The 21,484-nt window shown below is 44.3% G+C and overlaps 1 protein-coding gene across 1 annotated transcript in view; it reads right to left on the reverse strand.

The window, feature by feature from the left end:
- Positions 1-21,484, reverse strand: part of dnah7 (dynein, axonemal, heavy chain 7) — a 237,985-nt gene that overhangs the window by 101,752 nt on the left and 114,749 nt on the right. The window contains exons 34-37 of the mRNA XM_055637789.1: positions 18,148-18,369; positions 13,450-13,647; positions 11,917-12,072; positions 10,631-10,799 (exon numbers count right to left, since the gene is read on the reverse strand). Coding sequence (XP_055493764.1) covers positions 10,631-10,799; positions 11,917-12,072; positions 13,450-13,647; positions 18,148-18,369 — 745 coding nt within the window. The remainder of the gene's footprint in view (positions 1-10,630; positions 10,800-11,916; positions 12,073-13,449; positions 13,648-18,147; positions 18,370-21,484) is intronic.

Consider the following 21,484-nt stretch of genomic DNA (forward strand, 5'->3'; position numbering starts at 1 on the left):
TGAAAAAACTATTCAGGGTACCAAAGCTAGAGAATGGGTGGATGACTTTAAGAGTCACCACCATGACAACTAACTAAGTAGTAGCAATCCAGTTGCCTGACTGGATTTGCCGTTCTGCGACTGAAAACTTGAAAGTAACCTGCTTGTTCAAAAAAAAAAAAACGATATCAACAATAAAGTCAGAAACTACAGATGAGTCAGTTTAAACGCAGTTGTGGGGAAATTCTAAAAACAATAATTAGCAGACACTTGTACAAGTGTAGATTAACTGGAGAATGCTGTTGCCCATTTGTCGAAGGCATTTGAGATTATTCAGGAGTTATAAAATTATGTGGAAGGTATAATTCTTCATAACTGTTCCAACGCACATTGTAAGCAGTAATCAGTCTGAAATTAAAAGGACAGCTTTGTAAAGAAGTAGTCCTGTCTACAGTAGACACGAGATGCTGGAGTAACTCAGCGGGCCAGGCAGCATCTCTGGAGAGAAGGAATGGGTGACGTTTCGGGTCGAGACCCTTCTTCAGACTGATGTCAAGGGAGGGGGTGGGACAGAGATAGAATGTAGTTGGACACAGTAAGACTGGTGGGAGAACTGGGAAGGGGGAGGGGATGGAGAGAGAAGGAAAGCAAGGGCTACTTGAAGTTAGAGAAGTCACTGTTCATACCGCTGGGGTGTAAGCTGCCCAAGCAAAATATGAGGTCCTGTTCCTCCAATTTGCGCTGGGCTTCACTCTGACAATGGAGGAGGCCCTGGACAGAATGGTTAGATTGGGAATGGGAGGGGGAGTTGAAGTGCTGAGCAACCAGGAGATCAGGTGGGTTAAGGCGGACTGAGCGGACCTCCGATTTAAACCAGCATCTTGAGTTCTTTCCTACACACACAGTCCTGTCCACAGTTATTGGCTATCATCTGTTTGAAAGCTGATGTGACCATGAGATGTTCTCGTATACATCAGTCAAATGCAAGGCAATAGGAGTAAATTAATTGGCATATCAAATGTTAGAGCTGTATAGCATGGAAACGAGCCCTTCAGCCATTTATCCATGCTGACCAAGTTGGCATATTGGTCTAGTCCCATTTGCCTGCATTTGGTCCATATCTCTTTAAATCCATCTGAAAAGAGTAATAACGTCTCTCTCCTGTGCCCTGCCTGGATTCACACCCATTTCCCCCCGTTCTCCATTCCCTTCCTCCTTTATTCCTTCTTCTGGCTTCACAATCTACACCTATTCTAATCTCATACTTTTTGTCTCTTCATCTCCAGCTTTTGGGTAACCATTTACCCATCAAAAACCCTCCCTTACCTGTAACGACCTATTACTTGCCAGGCCTTGCCCTGCCCCAACCTCTCCTCCCTCTTTCTCCCCCAGTGGAATGAGGCAGATGGGTGATGGATGACATTTATTGTTGAGTAATGGGAGTGTTGCTTTTTGGTAGGAAGACTGAGAAAGAATAATGTAAACCAGAGAATCAATTCTAAAAAGAATACAATAGAGAGACACCTGCGCAAGTGTCATTGAAAGATACGGGGCAAGTTGAAAATGTATGTAAGACCCCACCAAGTGTGGCAATAAACATCACTGTCAGCTATTTTCATATTCCATGTATAAATATTAAAACCTATGCTTCACTTTGAGCAAGAGAGTCAGCCCAGAATTTGACTTTGCATTTAGGCAAGTTCCCTCTGGATATACGAGTGAAGCTTCAAATTCAGCACATTAGCAGAGTCTCATTTAGAACCCTTGAAACTCCCAGTTGTAGTTCACTGCTGCGACAATTATTCCTCTACAATTGATGATGGCACCTTATCATTTTTCAACTTTATCAAAGCTATTTTTACAGTCGGGTTTTATTTGAAATTGCTCTATGTATTATTGATGACAAAAGTGCACACTGCTCCTGATATTCATTTGTGACAGAGAGTGAATCCACTCAATTCTCCATGAAAATGATACTTGTGGATCTCGAGTAACCCGGCATACACTTGCAAACTCACTTTCAGGCTGGGAAATACAGGGATGGCGTGCTGACATTTTCAGCGAGTCTAAGGGGTTGCATCAGGCAAGAAACTGGTAAGAAACTGTCCCTGAATCTGGAGGTGTGTGTTTTCACACTTCTGTACCAATTGCCTGATGGGAGCAGAGAGAAGAGGGAGTGGCCAGGGTGCGACTCTTCCTTGATTATGCTGCTGACCTTGCCGAGGCAGCGTGAGGTGTAAATGGAGTCAAGGGACGGGAGGGTGGTTTGTGTGAAGGTCTGGGCTGCATCCACAATACACTGCAATTTCTTGCGGTCGTGGATGGAGCTGATCCCAAAGCAAGCTGTGATGCATCCTGATAAAATGCTTTCTCCGGTGCATCTGGATAAAATGCTTTTTCCGGTGCACTTGGTGGGAGTTGTTATGGACAAGCCGAACCTCATAAGCCTTCTAAGAAAGTAGAAGGTGGGACTTACTGAATAATGCCTTCCTTTTCCCTGACCCTCTTGACTGTCCCAATATCCTTCAAGCCAATACAGGAAAACTCAACACTACAATGAAATGGTTTTCAAAACACCAAAAAAAGAACTGGAATTTTAAGAAACTATCGTAAAAGTGAGAGTATACCAAGAAACATCTAATAATAGACCAATAGCCTGAAAGCACAACTAATGAAAATCGAGACAATTGCAAATTTGGAAATAGAAACAGAAAATGAAGAAAACACTCAGCAGTTTTGTTAAGATATGTGGAAAGAGAAACAGAGAAATCTTTCAGGCTGCTTCAGGAGTACTCCATGTAGTTCTGCATCTAGGAATGAAGCTATTAAGCTAGAAGCATGCAGAGAGGATTCACAAGGACATTACTGTGACTGGGGGGACTTAAGTTATAAGGAGAGGCTGAAGAATCCAGAACTGCTTGTATGGGAGTGTAGGAGGATAGGGGGTTACTTTATAGACTAATGTAAAATTATGAGGTGGATGGTCACAGACGTTTTCCTAGGGTTGGGGAGCCTGTAACTATAGGGCAGAGATTTAAGATGAGAAGGGAAAGATTTAAAAAGGACTTGAGGGTCAACCTTTTTAAACAGAGGGTGGTTGGTATATGGAATTACCTGCCAGTGGAAACTGCAGAGGCAGGGATAATTACAATTTAAATGACACTTGACCAAGTGCAGACCCGTGGGGTTTGTTTCCCAATGCACGTTTGGGGGGGGGGGGGGGGGGGGCGGCATGCGGCGTCATACTAATCACCCCCACACACACACTAACTACCCCCCTTGATATTATATTAATATTATTAATTTGCTCCTTTTACCCCATAACCACCCTATCCACTGACGCATAGCCCCCAACTTGCAGGCGAGGGAGGGTAGAGAGTGAGGGCAGAACGAGAATGGGGAGAGACAGAGACAGAAGGGCAAAAGGCAGGGAGAGGGGGAGTGGAGAGTGGAGAGTAGGAGGAGAGGGAGGGTGGTGTGAGGGGGGAGGGTGGGGGGAGGGAGGGGGGGGGGGAGGGGGGGTGGGGGGGGGGGGGAGGGGAGGGGGGGGGGGGGGGGGGGGGGGGGGTGGGAGTGGGGGGGGGGGGGAGGGGGGGGGGAGGGGGGGGGGGGGGGAGGGGGGGGGGGGGGGGGGGGAGGGGATGGGGAGGGAGGGGGGGGGGGGGAGGGGGGGGGGGGGGAGGGGGGGGAGGGGGGAGGGGGAGGGGGTGGAGCATGAGATGCGAGGAGAGAGAGAGGGGGAAATGGGGGGCTGAGATGGGGGAAGGGGGGGAAGGTGGGAGGGGGAGGGGGAGGGGGAGGGGGAGGGGGAGAGGGAGCACAGCCTGAGCAATGCATGGAATGATCTGAGGACGGTGAAAAGCAGCCGGGGGGGCCAGCCAATTGTGGCTTCCGCCAGCGTGACAGAGCCGGGCCGGACCGGGGGGGACAGATGATCATCCCCTGTGACGGGTAGAGAGAAAAGATCCTATAGTGGTATAGGATCTTTGGTAGAGAGGAGAGGGGAGAGAGGGAGGAAGGAGAGGGGAGAAGGTGAGAAGGGGGGGGGGGATGGTGGAGGAGAGCCAGGCTAGTGAGTGGGCTGTCAAATGAGGAGAGAGTGAGAAGCGGCTTCTGACTCTGGAAACCCACAGCTGGAATGAGCACGCAGGTGGGCCGGGCTTCACGAGCGGCGCCTACAGTGAGGAGAAGGTTCAGCGTGTGAGGCGCCGCTGCCCCGAGAATATAGCGGAATGGAGCTGTAGAAACTTTTCTGCAGAACTTTTGCGATCTTTCTGCGCCTTTAATCCACAGCGGCATTAGGCGGAACCAGGAGGCAGGTGGGCCTGGACTGGTGGGCATGTGGGCATTGTGACATCAGCAGCTGGGGAGAAAGATCACAGAAGGGCAAGAGACAGAGGGAGAAGGGGGGGGTGGAGGGGAGGAGGAGAGTGAGGGTGGGTGAGGGGATAGGGTGAGGGAGGAGGGGAGCAAGAGATGGGATGGGAGAGAGAGGAGGGGGGGAAAGGGGGGCTGAGAGGGGGGGGGAAGGAAACGGGGGGGAGGGGGTGGGAAGTGAGGGGGAGAGGTGGGGGGAAGGGAGGGGGGTGGATGGAGGGGGAAGGGGGTTTAGGGGGAGGGGGGGAGGGGGGAGGGGGGGGGGGGGGGGGGTTTAGGGGGAGGGAGGGGGGAAAAGGGGAGCGGGAGGGGGAGGGAGAGCGGGGAGGGGGAGGAGGAGATCTGAGGATAGTGAAAAGCATCAGGGGGACCAGCCGATTGTGGCTTCCACCAGCCTGAGAGCTGGGCCGGGGACAGGCAATCACCCCATGTGACGGCTAGAGAGAAAAGATCCTATAGCGGTATAGGATATTTGGTAGAGAGGAGAGGGGAGAGAGGGAGAAAGGATAGGGGAGGAGGTGAACAACTTTATTCAAAATCTGGGGAAATAATTGACCGAATTCAGAGAGGAGTGCATATATGAAATCATGTTAAATCCCAACCGAGATCGTTAAAATCTCTGCGTTTTCGCGTCTGGTTTTCGAGGAGATACGTTTCAAAGACACACACATACACACACACACACACACACACGCACACACATGACAAATGCAATATGAGACTCGGAGGTTGGTGACACTGTTAGAAATAGGAAAAGGAGAAGCAAATTGGTACTCTCACTTGAAATGTTAAAATTGCTTCTCTTTCCACATATGCCATTGATCTATTGACCAAATGTTTCCTGTATTTTCTATAATTACAACATCAATTAATTTGTATGTTGTGCACATATATACTGTGTCTACTACTTACTAAGGTTTGCTTTGTTTTGAATACAGAGGAGCTGTAGCCGAGGGAGGACGGACGGAGCCGCGGCTCGAGAGACTAACAGAGACTAACAGAGGCAAAGAGGTTTGCCACGCACTGCAAGGGAGCAGTGGACCAGACAGGAAGAGCGGACGGAATTACCACTAGACAGCCACTACCAGTAGGTAATTTACGGCTGGGGTGAGTACTTTCCCATTATAGGAGGTAGGATTATATAAATAAGGGGTGTATCAATACAGTAGGGGATTCTTAAATAGGACCAGTTAATTACTTATATAAGATGGGCGGTCAGGAGATGTGCCAATACTGCGAGATGTGGGAATTTGTCGACACCATTGATGTAAAAGATCCCTACAGCTGCAGTAAGTGTTTGAGGCTACAGGAACTCCAGCTCTGCATTTATGAGCTGGAGACCCAACTTCATACGCTGCGGTACATCAGGGAGGGGGAGTATTACCTGGATGTTTTGTGCCAGGGGATGGTCACACCGACCAGTTTAACTAATTCAGTAGGCAGTGAGCAAGGAAAGGAAGGTGTGGCCATAAGCGAGGCAGGTAGGGGGAACCAGGAGGAGATGCGGCAGGAGCCACAGCCCTTGTCCCTGACGAGCATGACCGAGGCTCTTACTCAATGTAAGGACGGGATCAGGGGCTGTGGGAGGGATGAGCAACCTGGCTGCAGCACCGTGGATCAGGAGGCCATTCAAGAGGGGGGAGTTAGAAGAAATGCCGTAGTGATAGGGGATAGTATTATTCGGGGGGTAGATAAGGTTCTCTGCGGCCAGCAGAACATGTCCCGAAGGCTGTGTTGCCTACCCGGTGCTAGGGTTAAGGATATTTCTGCGATGCTGGAGAGAAATTTGCAGAGGGAGGGGGAGGATCCAGTGGTCGTGGTCCATGTGGGGACCAATGACATAGGAAGGACGAGGAAGGAGGATCTGCTGAAGGAGTTTGAGCAGTTAGGGAATAAATTAAAAAGCAGAACCTGAGGGTAAAAAAGAGGGTACTGATCTCCGGATTGCTACCTGAGCCACGGGCCAAATCGGCGAGGGTACGTAAAATTAAAAAGCTAAATGTGTGGCTCAAAGACTGGTGTGGGAAAAATGGGTTTGGTTTCTTGGGCCACTGGCACCAGTACTGGGACAGGGGGGATCTGTTCTGTAAGGACGGACTTCACCTGAACGGTGCTGGGACTGGGGTCCTGGCAAATCATATAACTAGGGCAGTAGAGAGGTCTTTAAACTAAGTAGCGGGGGGGAGGTATCAAGGGGGGTAATAACGGCAGGGGTAGAGGAAATAGAGCAGGGTATCAGTGGGGAAGCGGAAAGTCAAAATGTGACAGGAGACAGAATGTGTGAAGATAAAGCTTTAGATGTAAAATGGGCAAAAACGGAAAGGAAGGGTAGTAAAAATCATCTGAAAGTGCTTTATCTAAATGCACGGAGTATTCGTAATAAGATAAATGAATTAACGGTGCAATTAAGTATATATAGTTATGATATCGTGGCCATTACGGAGACATGGCTGCAAGGGGATCAGGACTGGGAGTTAAATATAGAGGGGTACTCAACAATTAGGAAAGATAGACAGGAAAGAAAGGGAGGAGGGGTGGCCCTTTTAATAAGGGAGGGAATAACGGCAATAGAGAGGAAGGATATTGCGTTGAAGGATCAGGATAGTGAAACAGCTTGGGTACAGATAGAGAATAATAAGGGGAAAAAAACACTAGTGGGTGTAATTTATAGACCTCCAAATAGCTGTGACGCTGTTAGTCAGAACATAAATCTGCAAATAGTTGACGCATGTAAAAAGGGAACTGCTGTAATCATGGGGGACTTCAATTTTCATATTAATTGGGCAAACCAAACTGGGCAGGGTAGACTAGAGGAAGAGTTTATAGAATGTATTAGAGACGGGTTCCTAGAACAGTATGTCACAGAACCGACAAGGGGGGAGGCAATCTTGGATCTGGTCCTGTGTAATGAAGCAGGATTAATTAAAAATGTCATAGTTAGGGACTCGTTGGGAACAAGTGACCACAATATGGTCGAATTCCATATTCAAATAGAAGGGGAGCAGGTTGAAACTCAGGCTAGGGTGCTTAGTCTAAATAAGGGGGATTATGAAGGTATGAGGACTGAGCTGATCAAAGTTGACTGGGATAGCAGACTCAAGAATAAGATGGTACATGAGCAGTGGTGTACGTTTAAGGGTATACTGTATAATCTTCAAGAAAAATTTATTCCTATGAAGAAAAAAAGGGGTAAGGGTAAGAACAGTCAGCCATGGCTCAGTAAAACTATAAAGGATAGTATTCGGCTGAAAGCAAGGGCATATAAGGTAGCCAGAGATAGTGGGAGGGTAGAGGATTGGGAAGCATTTAAAGGTCAGCAAAAAATAACTAAGAGATTAATTAAGACGGGGAAAATAGACTATGAAAGGAATTTAGCGAACAACATAAAAACTAATAGTAAGAGTTTTTATAGCTATATAAAAAGAAAAAGGGTGGCTAAGGTGAACGTTGGTCCATTGGAGGGTGAGACTGGAGAGTTGTTGGTGGGGAACATGGAAATGGCAAAGGCATTAAACGAGTATTTTGTATCAGTCTTCACCATAGAAGACACAAGAAATATTCCAACGCTGGATAAACAGGGGGCGGTAGGAATGGAGGAGCTAAATACTATTAAGATCACCAAGGAGGTGGTATTAGGGAAATTAATGAGACTGAAGGAGGATAAATCCCCTGGGCCTGATGGATTACATCCAAGGGTCTTGAGGGAGATAGCGGTGGGGATTGTGGATGCATTGGTGATAATTTTCCAAAACTCCCTGGAGGCAGGAACGGTCCCAGTGGATTGGAAAATGGCCAATGTAACACCTATATTTAAAAAAGGAAGTAAACAGAAGGCGGGTAACTATAGACCGGTTAGTCTAACATCGGTGGTGGGTAAAATGTTAGAGACAATTATTAAAGAAACACTAACGGGGCACTTGGATAAACATGACTTCATCGGACAGAACCAGCATGGTTTTGTAAAGGGGAAGTCCTGTTTAACGAATCTGCTCGAATTCTTTGAGGAAGTAACAACCCGGGTGGATAAAGGGGAACCGGTGGATGTGGTATACTTGGACTTCCAAAAGGCTTTTGACAAGGTGCCACATAAGAGACTATTGCTAAAAATAAAAAATTATGGGATTGGGGGTAATATATTAGCATGGGTAGAGGATTGGCTAACAAATAGGAAGCAGAGAGTGGGGATAAATGGTTCATACTCGGGATGGCAACCGGTAACTAGCGGGGTTCTGCAAGGGTCGGTGATGGGACCCCAGTTGTTCACAATTTATATAAATGATTTGGAGGAGGGAACCAAGTGTAATATATCAAAATTTGCGGACGATACAAAAATGGGAGGAAAAGTAGGGGATGAGGAGGATAGGAAGAGTCTGCAAAAGGATATAGATAAGCTAGGTGAGTGGGCAACAACTTGGCAGATGAAATTTAATACTAATAAATGTGAAGTCATTCACTTTGGGAAAAAAAAATGATAGGGCAAGTTATTTTCTAAATGAGGAGGAGCTGCGTTGTAATGCAACGCAAAGGGATCTAGGGGTATTAGTACATGAATCACTGAAAGTTAGTATGCAGGTGCAGCAAGCAATCAGGAAGGCCAATGGAGTTTTGGCCTTTATTGCTAGGGGGATTGAGTATAAAAACACGGAGGTCTTGCTGCAGCTGTACACAGTATTAGTGAGACCACATTTGGAATACTGTGTACAGTTCTGGGGTCCATACTTAAGAAAGGATGTACTAGCCCTGGAGGCAGTGCAGCGAAGGTTTACAAGATTAATTCCTGCAATGAGGGGATTGACATATGAGGAAAGGTTAAGTAGGCTGGAACTCTACTCTTTGGAGTTTAGAAGAATGAGAGGCGATCTCATTGAAACATATAAGATCGTGAGGGGCCTTGATCGGGTGGATGCACCGAGGATGTTCCCAATGATCGGGGGAACTAGAACTAGGGGACATAGTTGCAGAATAAGGGGGGGCTCTTTTAAAACTGAGATGAGGAAGAACTTCTTCACCCAGAGGGTGGTTAATTTATGGAATTCACTGCCCCAGGGAGCAGTGGAAGCAGAAACTTTAAATATATTTAAGACTAAAATAGATGGTTTTTTTAGCTGCCAAGGGGATAAGGGGCTACGGGGAGAGGGCAGGGATATGGACCTAGGTATGGTTAGTATAGTAAGACCTGAGTGATCTCCTGGACAAGTGTCGATCGCCTGGATTGGGGTCGGAGAGGAATTTCCCGGATTTTTTTTCCCGAATTGGACCTGGGTTTTTATCCGGTTTTTTGCCTCCCCCAGGAGATCACGAGGTTCTTGGGGTGGAGAGGGGTGATAGCGGTATAAGGGGGAGGGTAGTGTCTTGTGTTCTGTGTCTTGTGTCTACTGTTTGTGGGTAAGTGTGTCTGTTTAGTGTTCAGCCATGAGCGAATGGCGGTGCGGGCTCGACGGACCTGGTGGTCTACTCTCGCACCTACTTTCTATGTTTCTATGTTTCTAATTGCTGAACAAATTTTTCACCTATTCAAAGCACAGCAAACACCCACAGTCTTCCTCAGCCCAAGACGTCCCCTGTATTCACATTATTTGGGGAGAAAAGATCATTTGCTTGTATTAATTGTCTGTCAAAGCAAGGTCTAACCATTCCATCTACAGTTGTCAGAGTCCCACATGGTTATACTGGGGACTTTTATCCAGTATTCCTTTTTAACTACTTTTATTTCAATTACCTCAGATAGGGAAATTCTGATCTTTCATAGCATGTTGGGATAAAGTTCTTCCATACATTTACATTAGTTTAGTTTAGTTATACAGCGCGGAAACAGACCCCTTGGCCCACCAGGTCCGCGCTGACCAGTGATCCCCACATATTAACACTATCCTACACACACTAGGGCCATTTTTTTTTTAACATTTACCAAGGCAACTAACCTACATGCCTGTACGTCTTTGGAGTGTGGGAGGAAACCGAAGATCTTGGAGAAAACCCACGCAGGTCATGTGGAGAATGTACAAACTCCGTACATACAGTACCCGTAGTCGGGGTCGAACCCTGATCTCCGGCACTGCATTCGCTGTAAAGCAGCAACTCTACCTCTGCGCCACCGTGCCGCAAATTAATAAAGGATCTAGCTACCAACCATAGATGAATGAAACTCTACAACTGCCAAACGTCAGTATTTTTACGGCTAGTTCTGACATTCATAATTTTTGTGCTCTCTGTCACGATTTACATTATGGTTCATTCCTAAATCCCTGGAACATTTATTCCCAAAGTAACTCACCAGGAGGTCCCATCGCACACATAATTTGGATGTCCACAAGTTTGATCATGGTGCAATCCTTTAGATCGTACCAGTTCCAATGATCTAACCATTGACGGAGAAGCTCAACTGGTGGCTGAGCACCGTAGATTTCACGCTGGGGCATGTTCACATCATCCACAAACACAACCTGGAAAATATCAAAGTACAGAGTTAATGCGAAATGTAGCACTTTTTTTGGGGTCAATTTATGAAGACGTTATAAATTGTGGATTTATTTATAAAGATTTATAGAGATAGAAAATATGTCAAATAGTGCCACATTTTGCTGAGCTAAGGGTAGGAATGTGAAGTAAAATCCAATCAGTTTCAGTTTAGTTTATTGTCACGTGTACCGAGGAACTTGTTGCATGCTAACCAGTCAGCGGAAAGACAATACATGATTACAATTGAGGCTTTGAATGCAATTGGGCAGTCCATGCACTCATAGGAAATTATAACACAGTTATAATGATCCTGACCTCCTGTGCTGTCCGTGTGGAGTTTGCATATTCGCCCTGCGATCAGGATGGCACAGTGGCGCAGCGGTAGAGTGAAAATCTTTTGTTTGCATGCTATCCAGTCAAATCATTATGTCTATTACTATACATTGGGTCTTTTTACCTCAGCTTCCCTTTCCTGCACTCTCCTCAATTGTTTTCATATCTAAGAATGTATTTGTTGATCTTCATCTTGAATATACCTATTGACTTTACATTCATAGCTCTCGAGTAGAGAAATCCAAAAATTCGCTGCTCACTGGGTAAAGAAATATTGGCTGTCCAAAATGGCTGACCCCTTATTTTGAGAGATGATTCCCGGATCCAAACATTGCAGCCAGGGAAACATGAACTCCACATCTATCCTGTCAAGTCCCATCAAGATTACAAACGCTTCAGTGAAATAATTATCACCTTTCATTATCTTCAATTTAATAGCTCTGAAGACAGTTCTCTTCCACTTCTCCTTTAATCCACTTTAAAGACCATGATTATGCCCAAATGTTTCTCTCATTTTCCATTACTGTCAAATTTTATTTTAAAATGTCCCGGTAAATTACCTTAGAACATTTTATGGTATTAAACATATTATACAGTATAAGCCTCTGCTGTTGTTTATTTTACATTGACATGGATTTTTGATGTTGAATTAGGACTTGAAAAATACCATTCTAAATTTAGCAAATTCAGGAAATAAAAGCTGGAATTTATTAACGTCTTAAATCTTATGAGATTTATTGGCGAATTTGATAAGTAATATTTTTGTACCATTTTTTTGCCCAAAGGTGGTCCGTAAAGTCCTTTTCTTCTTTTGTCCAGCTTAGACATGATAATGTTCTGAGTTTGCGCTGCAGTGGTTTGAGCTGAAAAGTTTATCAGCAATGGTTTGTAAATGTCTTTTTTCAGATGATTTAGTAGGAAATCCTGAAAAAAAAAATAGAAAGCATGTTATTCAATATTCTTTGATTCTTTAGACACACATTTGCTTCAAATTCTATTGCAAATGACTGGCAAACATTGTTAGCATGACTTGTATAACTCAGTAATGTATGCACTGCAATTGCAGACTAGAGTTATGGGAATTTACCAAAGGTGTTCAAAATCATTAAGCATCTAGAGTAAATTAGGAGAAATTTCCCCATTCAGAGATGGGTCAGAAAAATAAGACAAATATCGACAAAATAAGTAGTGAGGAGAAAGTTGTTTGTTTGTTTTTAACACAACAACTTGCGACAATCTGGAATTTTAGTTTAGTTTAGAGATGCAGCGCGGAAACAGGCCCTTCGGCCACCGAGTCTGCGCCGACCAGCGATCCCTGTGTATTAACACTATCCTACACACACTAGGGACAATTTACATTTACACCAAGCCAATTAACCTACAAACCTGTACCTCTTTGGAGTGTGGGAGGAAACAAAACATATGGGAGAATGGTCAAGGGGGGGAAACGTACAAAGTTCAAACAGACAGCACCCGTAGTCGGGATCGAACCCAGGTCTCTGGTGCTGTAAGCGCTGTTAGGCAGCAACTTGACCGCTGAGCCACCGTGCCACCCTATTTACCACAAAGTGGGGTAGTAGATTCAATAATTTTCATAAGAGCTTAAGTATTTGAGGGGAGGGGATTTGCAAAGATGATAAAAGAGCAGGGCGTAGGACTAGTCGAATGACAATTCCGAAGAGCCAATATAAATAACCCCCTTCCCGATTGTAAACTCCTGGGATTTGATTAATTCAAAAATCCATACACACAGAAAGGGCTTAATCAGATAAAACGGTAACATTATTGTTGGCTTTGTACTACCATCTGAGGTGTATTTCCAGATTTTCTTTTCCGAGCACAGACATTAAAAAAATTATATGGAAGAGACTTGAGTAACTGGTTTCAACACTGCTGTGATTTAACTCTGTCCACTTTCCATTAACATTTAAACCCATTGCCTGTCCCAGCTGCCAGCAAAGATTATTTTGTGTTCCCAGGATTGCCTTATACTTCTATAACTTCTATAACTACAACAATTAATGTTAATCAAGATATACTGAAACAAAACAACTTAGTTCTGTGTTCTTTTCAATGCCTGTGCTGATATAACTGCCAGCACAGTTACATTGCACCTCTCCTTTCCAATAAGGCAAGTGAAACTTAATTTCCTTAAAAAAAAAAAGCAACCTAATAATACCATTTTCTAAAATAAATGAATTTTGTGCATTCATTTTATTATTGGTAACATTAGTAAATGCTTAGCCAGCCTCTTAATCTGGTCAATTGTATTTTCTTACACATCAACTATAAAGCACTTACAATGATGTAGACACTTTTCCCTGTTCCAGTTGGGCCCACAAATATCGATGGCTTCTGGTGTGTTGTCAAAAGTTTCATCAGTTTCATGTAGCGAACTGTATCCTTGGTTGGAACGATAATTTCATTGAACTCGACATCCTTTGGAATGGGGGGAGCAGTAGCCAATGTATCTGTCCACGGTTCCCATCTCCCTGATCCCTAACAATGAAAGATGAACAAGTTAAAACTAAATTAAATACATAGAAACATAGAAAATAGGTGCAGGAGTAGGTCATTTGGCCCTTCGAGCCAGCACCACCATTCAATATGATCATGGCTGATCATCCAAAATCAGTTCCTGCTTTCTCTCCATATCCCTTAATTCCATTAGCCATCAGAGCTATATCGAACTCTCTTTTGAATACATCCAGTGATGCCTCCACTGCCTTCTGTAGCAGAGAATTCCACAGATTCACAACTCTCTGGGTGAAAACGGTTTTTTCTCATCTCAGTCCTAAATGGCCTACTCCTTATTCTTAAACTGTGACCCCTAGTTCTGGATACCCTCAACATGGGGAACATTTCTCTACATCTCACCTGACCAATCCCTTAAGCATTTTATATGTTTCTATAAAATTCCCTCTCATCCTTCTAAAGCCCAGTCGATCCATTCTTTCATCATATGTCAGTCTCACCATACCGGGACTTAACCTGGTGAACCTAAGCTGCACTCCCTCAATAGCAATAATGTCCTTCCTCGAATTAGGAGACCAAAACTGCACATAATCCTTCAGGTGCGGTCTCACCAGGGTCCTGTACAACTGCAGTAGGATCTCCTTGCTCCTAAACTCTAATCCTCTCGCTATGAAGGCCAACATGTCATCAGCTTTCTTCACTTCCTGCTTACTTTCAGTGACTGATGTACAAGGAACCCAAGTCCCGTTGCATCTCCCTTATTCCTAATCTGACACCATTCAGATAATAATCTGCCTTCTTGTTCTTATTCAGTTAAATTTAATACAGTTGATAAGTAATTAGCCAGTAAAAGAACACTCAAAAGAGGGAGGGGAGGGAGCTGTTTGTAGAAATTACCTAATATTGGAGAATTCAATGCTCATACCTTTGCATGTACAAAAACAAATTAACTCTCACTTCTCTTCTTAGCCGAGATTGGTAACCCCATTCAAATTCATGTGTGTGATTTGGATGCACCAGATATGGCTATTGTACAACCAAGGGAACCGATAGGATTGTATCAAACAAATCCTGAGCTTAATACAACATAGAACTGCTACAGGACTCAGCAGTGTTAGTGTGCAAGCACAAATTCTGGAATGTGTTAATACGTATGCTCTAGGGTGCAAGATATTTTTCTCTGAAATCATACATATAGATAGCAACATCAAACCCAATGCTGTTACACATGGGCGCCCCCTTTATCTATACAGATTACAGCAAATTGCTGCAATTTCGGTTTTACTGATCAATCCTTATCTTAGACCAGAGAGAGGAGAAGGTGATGGACAAACACCCACAAACAGATGGTTTCGGGTCGAGACCCTTCCTCAGTCTGAGGAAGGGTCTCAATCCGAAACATCGCCCATTCCTTCTCTCCAGAGATACAGCCTGTCCCGCTGAGTTACTCCAGCATTTTGCGTCTACCTTCTGCCGTTCTTTCCTACCCACAAACAGAAGGTTCACTGTCCCCAGTCTCCTGCATCATCATCACACATACATATTTAGTTGCAGTTACTTTTATGTAGTTGTGCTGTTGCAGTCATGCAAAGAGTTCCTATCAGGACTGACACCTTTCCTCATGATCATCAAAGTAAAGAAGCATCATTTGCAAGGTTCACAAGCAACAGAAAATGTAAACGCACCATTCTGGGTTCCAACTACACTGTAACTTTATTTTCAGACTATTTCACAACTTTTTTTGCTGGAGTTCAAATTTTCCATTCGTATTTTTTGCAGCACATTTTTTGCAACCCAAAAAGGGTTAAATTCAATTTCTAGGCTCATTTTTGTAAGCATTCAAGATTGAGTACTGATAATCAGACAAATCGGCTGTCTTTGCTCAGGTGAAAATAATAATTTTTATGGAAAACTGTTTAAATATTTCTGATTCGCACTAACATATCTCTATCAAAATTACCACTTTGTTATATTTACATATGCCGCCAATCATGAACACAGAAGAAAAACAATTATTTCTAGTGATCATGGACATATACCGACCGAACAAGCTGTCACTAGCTTCAGTATATCACAAATTTGCAATATTAGCAGAGACCTAACATAGTTTAGAGATTGCTTTACATTTGTTTTTAACGATCAGAAAACACTCAATAATAGTCCCTCGATCATCCTTTCCCCAATCCAGAATCACAACTGGATTGCCGTTGCATTTTCTGCCTAATCAGGATTTATGTTCAATGGGCCACTGCCGTATTTTCATAATATTTTCATGCCAGCATAATCCATCCATCCCTATCTTCTAATCCACTCATATTTAAACATTCTCTTGCTTCAATTCCTCCACAACAACCTGATCTGTTTTTAATCACCAATAAATATCTCCCCACACGAACATAGGAAAATGGAATAGCTTCTATTTAAGGTAGACAAAAATGCAGGAGAAACTCAGCGGGTGAGGCAGCCTCTATGGAGCGAAGGAAATAGGCAATGTTTCGGGTCGAAACCCTTCTTCAGACTTTAGCTTCTATTTAATCTTATTTCCCATCATCCAGAATGTCTAACATTTTCTACAGATGTAATTGTTGTTTTTGGTTTAGTATAATATCATCACTGAGCATGCTCTGGTCTCCTCTTTAATAAGCATCTCCCACGTAAATTAGGAGACCTCTTTACGAAGTATCTCCTTTCAGACACTGGAGGTTCTGCTCGTTTATCTTCGTCCTATTCTGCCCCTATTTTATGTTATTCTGATGGAAGTACAAGTCCATGAGTGATGACATAGCTCAACAGTTTCAGACAATGATACTGGCTTTGTGTTAATATCTCCTCCTGTCCTAACATTAGGCTCTTAGTTTTGAGCAAACTGTCTGAGATGCAGGGTAAAAGTCAATTTGGTCAAAGAACTAAATCAAACAAAGTTAAAAGAATGGAATAAATTAAAATTATAGCAATCGCCACCTGTTAAAAACAAGACAATTCAAGTTCTCCAGATAAAGGTCATTAGTGGAAAATAATTAAGTGTTAATCATGTGCATTAAATATCATAGTGACACAGTGTGGAAATAGGCCCTTCGGATCAACTTTCCCACACCGACCAACATGGCCCAGCTACACTAGTCCCAATTGCATGCATTTGGTCCATATCCCTCCAAACCTGTCCTATCCATTTACCTGTCTAACTGTTACTTAAATGATGGGGTAATCCCAGCCTCAACCACCTCCTCTGCCAGCTTGTTCCATAAACCCAGCACCATTTGTGTGAAAAATGTACCCCTCAGATTCCTATTAAATCTTTTCCCCTTCACTTTAAATCTATGTCCTCTGGTCCTCGATTCACCCACTCTGGGCAAGAGAGTGCATCTACCCGATCTATTCCTCTCATGATTTTATACAACTCTATAAAGATCAACCCCTCATCCTTCTGCATTCCAGGGAATAGAGTCCCAACCTAGTCAACCTCTCCCTATAGCTCACACCTTCTAGTCCTGGCAACCTCCTCGTAAATCTTCTTTGAACCCTTTCCAGCTTGATAACATTTTTCCTATAACATGGTGCCCAGAACTGAACACAATACTCTAATTGCGGTCTTTAGAGCCCTACCATTCACCGTGTAGGTCCTGCCCACGTTAGATTTCACAAAATGCAACTCCTCACATTTCTCTGTATTAAATTCCATCATCCATTCCTCAGCGCAGCTGGCCAATCAATCAAGTTCCTGCTGCAATTTTTCGCAAATATATTCACTACCTGCAAAACCACCCACTTTTGTATCAATCATCAAGTTTAATTTAATTTGGAGATATCCTAATTATCTCCAAATTGGCTAACTATTGTCATTACTTGAAGCCTCATTGTTAAGTTATTGATACACATGTGTATACTTCTTCTAACCTACCCGTCATTTTGTTGCATTAAAAGGAACATAAGGTCTGACTATAATGGTCATTGAGTGATTGAAGAGAATGTTAGAAATGTGTCTGCACACCAATTTCCCATGATCAAATTACACAATTAAGAAGCTAGCGCTATGGAAAGGGTGTTAGGGGTTATGGGTGAAGGCAGGAGAATGGTGTTAAGAGGGAAAGATAGATCAGGCACGATTGATCTATCTTTAATAACTCCTATAACTTGTGAAATAAGTGCACATTGCCAGGTAGAAGTGCACTGCTTGCCATTGTAGGTAACGTCAAAAATTGTCTGAAGTGAGGACCAGGCAAGTAAACCAGTACCTCATTGTCTCCTCTGGAATGAACCATCCGCCACTTTCCCTATCCCATTACCTTCAGTTCCTGTAATCCCACCTCATGTATCAGTACTGCTCACAAAAGGTGAACAGAATGAAAGCTGGTCGCACACGTTCTCTCTGCTCTTTTGGCTGATAGAAGTACTTTGGATTAATAAGAATGCAAAGGCAAGAAAAACAGGGGACATTAGAAGGTCACGTATGCTCTAAGAAAGTTTCCAGTAAATTTGTGTGTATGTTCTCCTTATACTTTCAATTAACAATCTATTTATACATACATCTTTAATGAACAAGTAGTCATAAATTAATCCCTCCTCAGGAATTGGAACAGTGGGAAGTTTTGCTGGAGGATCAACTTGGAGAAATAAATTGTATAATGTTCTTGTGTCTTCAGTAAGCGGCCCATTAGTTATTTCACGGACAAGTTTGTCAAACTTCAATCGATCTTCCTCCATGGACGTAGCACCAACGGACCAGATTAATGAAAATAGAAAAATCCCCTAGTAACATAAAAGCAACAATTTCAGTTCAGTTTCAGTGTAGTTTATTGTCATGTGTATTATTAGAAACATAGCTTATTAGAAACAGAGAAACACAGAAAAATAAGAGCAGGAATAGGCAATTATCGAGCTAGCTCCGCCTTCGAGCTCGCTCCACCATTCAATATGATCATAGCTGATTATCTAAAATCAGTACCCCATTACTGCTTTTCCCCCATATCTCTTGATTCCTTTAGCCCTTAATCTCTCTCTTATTAGTACATATTTTATAAAATAAAAGCAAAAGTAGTCAAGTTACAGGAAAATTACACTATTCCTCAGCATATGAAATACAAAAAGGATCAAATATAGGAATAGAGGGTAGAGCTTCTTAACATCTGGACTATAGATTCAGGAAATTTCTGATTCTTTCATTCAATGAAACAAATACTCACATCTTTGTAAGAAAGTGGCCCAAATATCATGAATATAATTATCCATGACGACTTAGCTAACTATCTAAAACATAACTTTACAATAAAACAAAATAAATAACTCACCTTGGCTTAAAGCAGGTAACAAATTTAATTACAAAAAATGTTTCAATCATGCATTGGAGATTTTTAACTACAGTATGTAATTATTTTTAAATATATAATCCTTGTTGCAGTACACATAATTGACCCAGCACAGGGATGGGATGTGTTTGGTTTGCATGGTCTGCTGCAGGATCAAACAAGATTGGGTGGGTTAGGCTGTGGGCCGAGGTGCTTTTTCATTTCATTTTGTGACCCAAATCACGGATCTACCTGTATTTTTACCATATTGTGTAAAATATTATAAAAAATCATACCTGAAACTCGTCAAGAACAAAACCTGCACATATTTTCAAAGTATGAGAAAAACCTCAAATTTCCCGAGTAGTAATTGTACAATGAATGCACGTTTGACATTGCGTCGGACGCCAATTGGCCAATCACATGCTTTGTTTCATGGCAGCTAGGGAGCGAGACCTCTGGGATCATGGCTGCCTCCTAATTACATTAAAACAATAGCAAGGTTTCAAAGGAATAAAGGTAATGCTAACCTTGCTGATAATTTTGTTTTTCAACTGATTTATCTTTGCAAAGTTATGATGTGAATTGTTAAATAAAAATGATAAATAAAAATGTAAAGCTAGGATTAGGATTAGGATTAGGGTCAGTCAGTCGGTCAATCAGTCGGTCGGGCTGTCGGTCGGGCTGTCGGTAGGCCGATGAGTGCTGTGAAGGATCGGTCGGGCTGTCGGTAGGCCGGTGGATGCTACAAAGGATCGGTCGGGCTGTCAGCCAGTCGGTGTTGCAGCGAGCAAGCGGGCGGAATTGCGGAGCCGGCGCTATGGGCATGCAGGGCAGTGCTGCTCCCCACCATTATCACCATGATGATCCAGAAGGACATGCTGGCCGAGGTGGAAGTGCTGAGCGGCCACATTTACGGAGCCGGCAGCTGGTCCCAAAGCGGCTCCAGCTCCAGCTTTGTGCAGCTCTGGAATGGGGGTGAGTTAGGGTTAGAGTTAAGCATTTTCCACCAGTGGAAGATGCCTTACCCTTCACCCAGCCTGGCACTGCCCCAGTCCCACTATGGTCATGACCCCTACTCTGCCCATTGGCAGTCAGTTGGGTTCAGTAAACGGGGGAACGCACAGGATCTGCCCTCACCCATTAATTAGGCGGGTTCAGGAGCCGGTGAAACCCTGGACCTCTGCGGCAGTCTCACTCGACATACACACTCACAATTACATTCATCACATTATTTTTTATATAATACTAGACCCCGTGCAGACCCGTTGGGTCTGTTTCCCCAATGGCGGGGGGGGGGGGGGGGGGGGGGGGGGGGGGGGCTGCGGCATCAAAACTCACATTAACCACCCCCAAAACACACAGGTGGGGGGAGGGGGGGTGAGAAGAGGGGAGGGAGGGGGAGAGGAGGAGGAGGAATCGGAACAGATTTGGGAGGGAAAGTAGAGCGGGGTAGGGGGTGAGAGAGGGGGATGGGGAGAGAGATGTGGGGGAGGGGGAGGATGGGGAGGTAGGGGAGGAGGGAGGGAGGGGGGGAGAGGGGTGGGGGGGGAGAGAGGGGAAAGAGTGGGGAGGGAGAGTGGATGGGGGGAAGGGGGAGAGGTGGAAGAGTGGGGAGGGTGGAGGAGAGGGGTAGGGGGAGTGATGGAAGAGGGACATAGTGGTAGGAGGAAGGGGGCGGGTGGAGAGATGGAAGTGGGTGGCGTAGAGAGGGAAGGGGGATGGGGGAGAGAGGGATGGGTGAGGATAGGGAAACATAGAACCATAGAAATTAAGTGCAGTAGTAGGCCATTCGGCCCCTCGAGCCTGCACCGCCATTCAATATGATCGTGGCTGATCATCCAAGTCAGTATCCTGTACCTGCCTTCTCTCCATACCCCCTGATCCCTTTAGCCACACGGGCCACATCTAACTCCCTCTTAAATATAGCCAATGAACTGGCCTCAACTACCTTCTGTGGCAGAGAGTTCCAGAGACTCACCACTATCTGTGTGAAAAATGTTTTCCTCATCTCAGTACTAAAGGATTTCCCCTTCATCCTTAAACTGTGTCCCGCTTGTCCTGGACTTCCCCAACATCGGGAACAATCTTCCTGCATCAGACAAATGCAATTCAGGACTTTTCTCTTCACAAGCAAAGTCAGAATGACGGTTAGGGAAGAATTTGAATAATCGCTGAGCGTTCAGATGCTGCACGCGCCTCCTGCACCAAAGGGAGCGGGGGGGGGGGGAAGCATGTGTTATCACACACAAAGATCTTGTAGCGGAGAGCTCCGCTATAAGATCTTTGGTCACATACTAAGCACGCGCCTCCACGCGTGGCCGCCTCCACAAACAGTCACACACACTGTGGAACCGCCCCCACAAAAAATATTGTGTGAGAAAGGGGAGGAGGAGGATGGAGATGGAGAGAGGGGGGGGGGGAGAAGAGGGGAGGAGAGGATGAGGGAGAGAGGTGAAGGGGGGGGGTGAGGGGTTGGAGCGGGCGTGCATGAGTCGAGAGAAGAGAAAAGGGCAGAGAGAGAGAGAGGCTTGTACAACAACAAAAAAGCTGGATAAACTCAGCGGGTGCAGCAGCAT

This window comes from Leucoraja erinacea, chromosome 7, assembly GCF_028641065.1.
Source record: "Leucoraja erinacea ecotype New England chromosome 7, Leri_hhj_1, whole genome shotgun sequence".
Taxonomy (NCBI): domain Eukaryota; kingdom Metazoa; phylum Chordata; class Chondrichthyes; order Rajiformes; family Rajidae; genus Leucoraja; species Leucoraja erinaceus.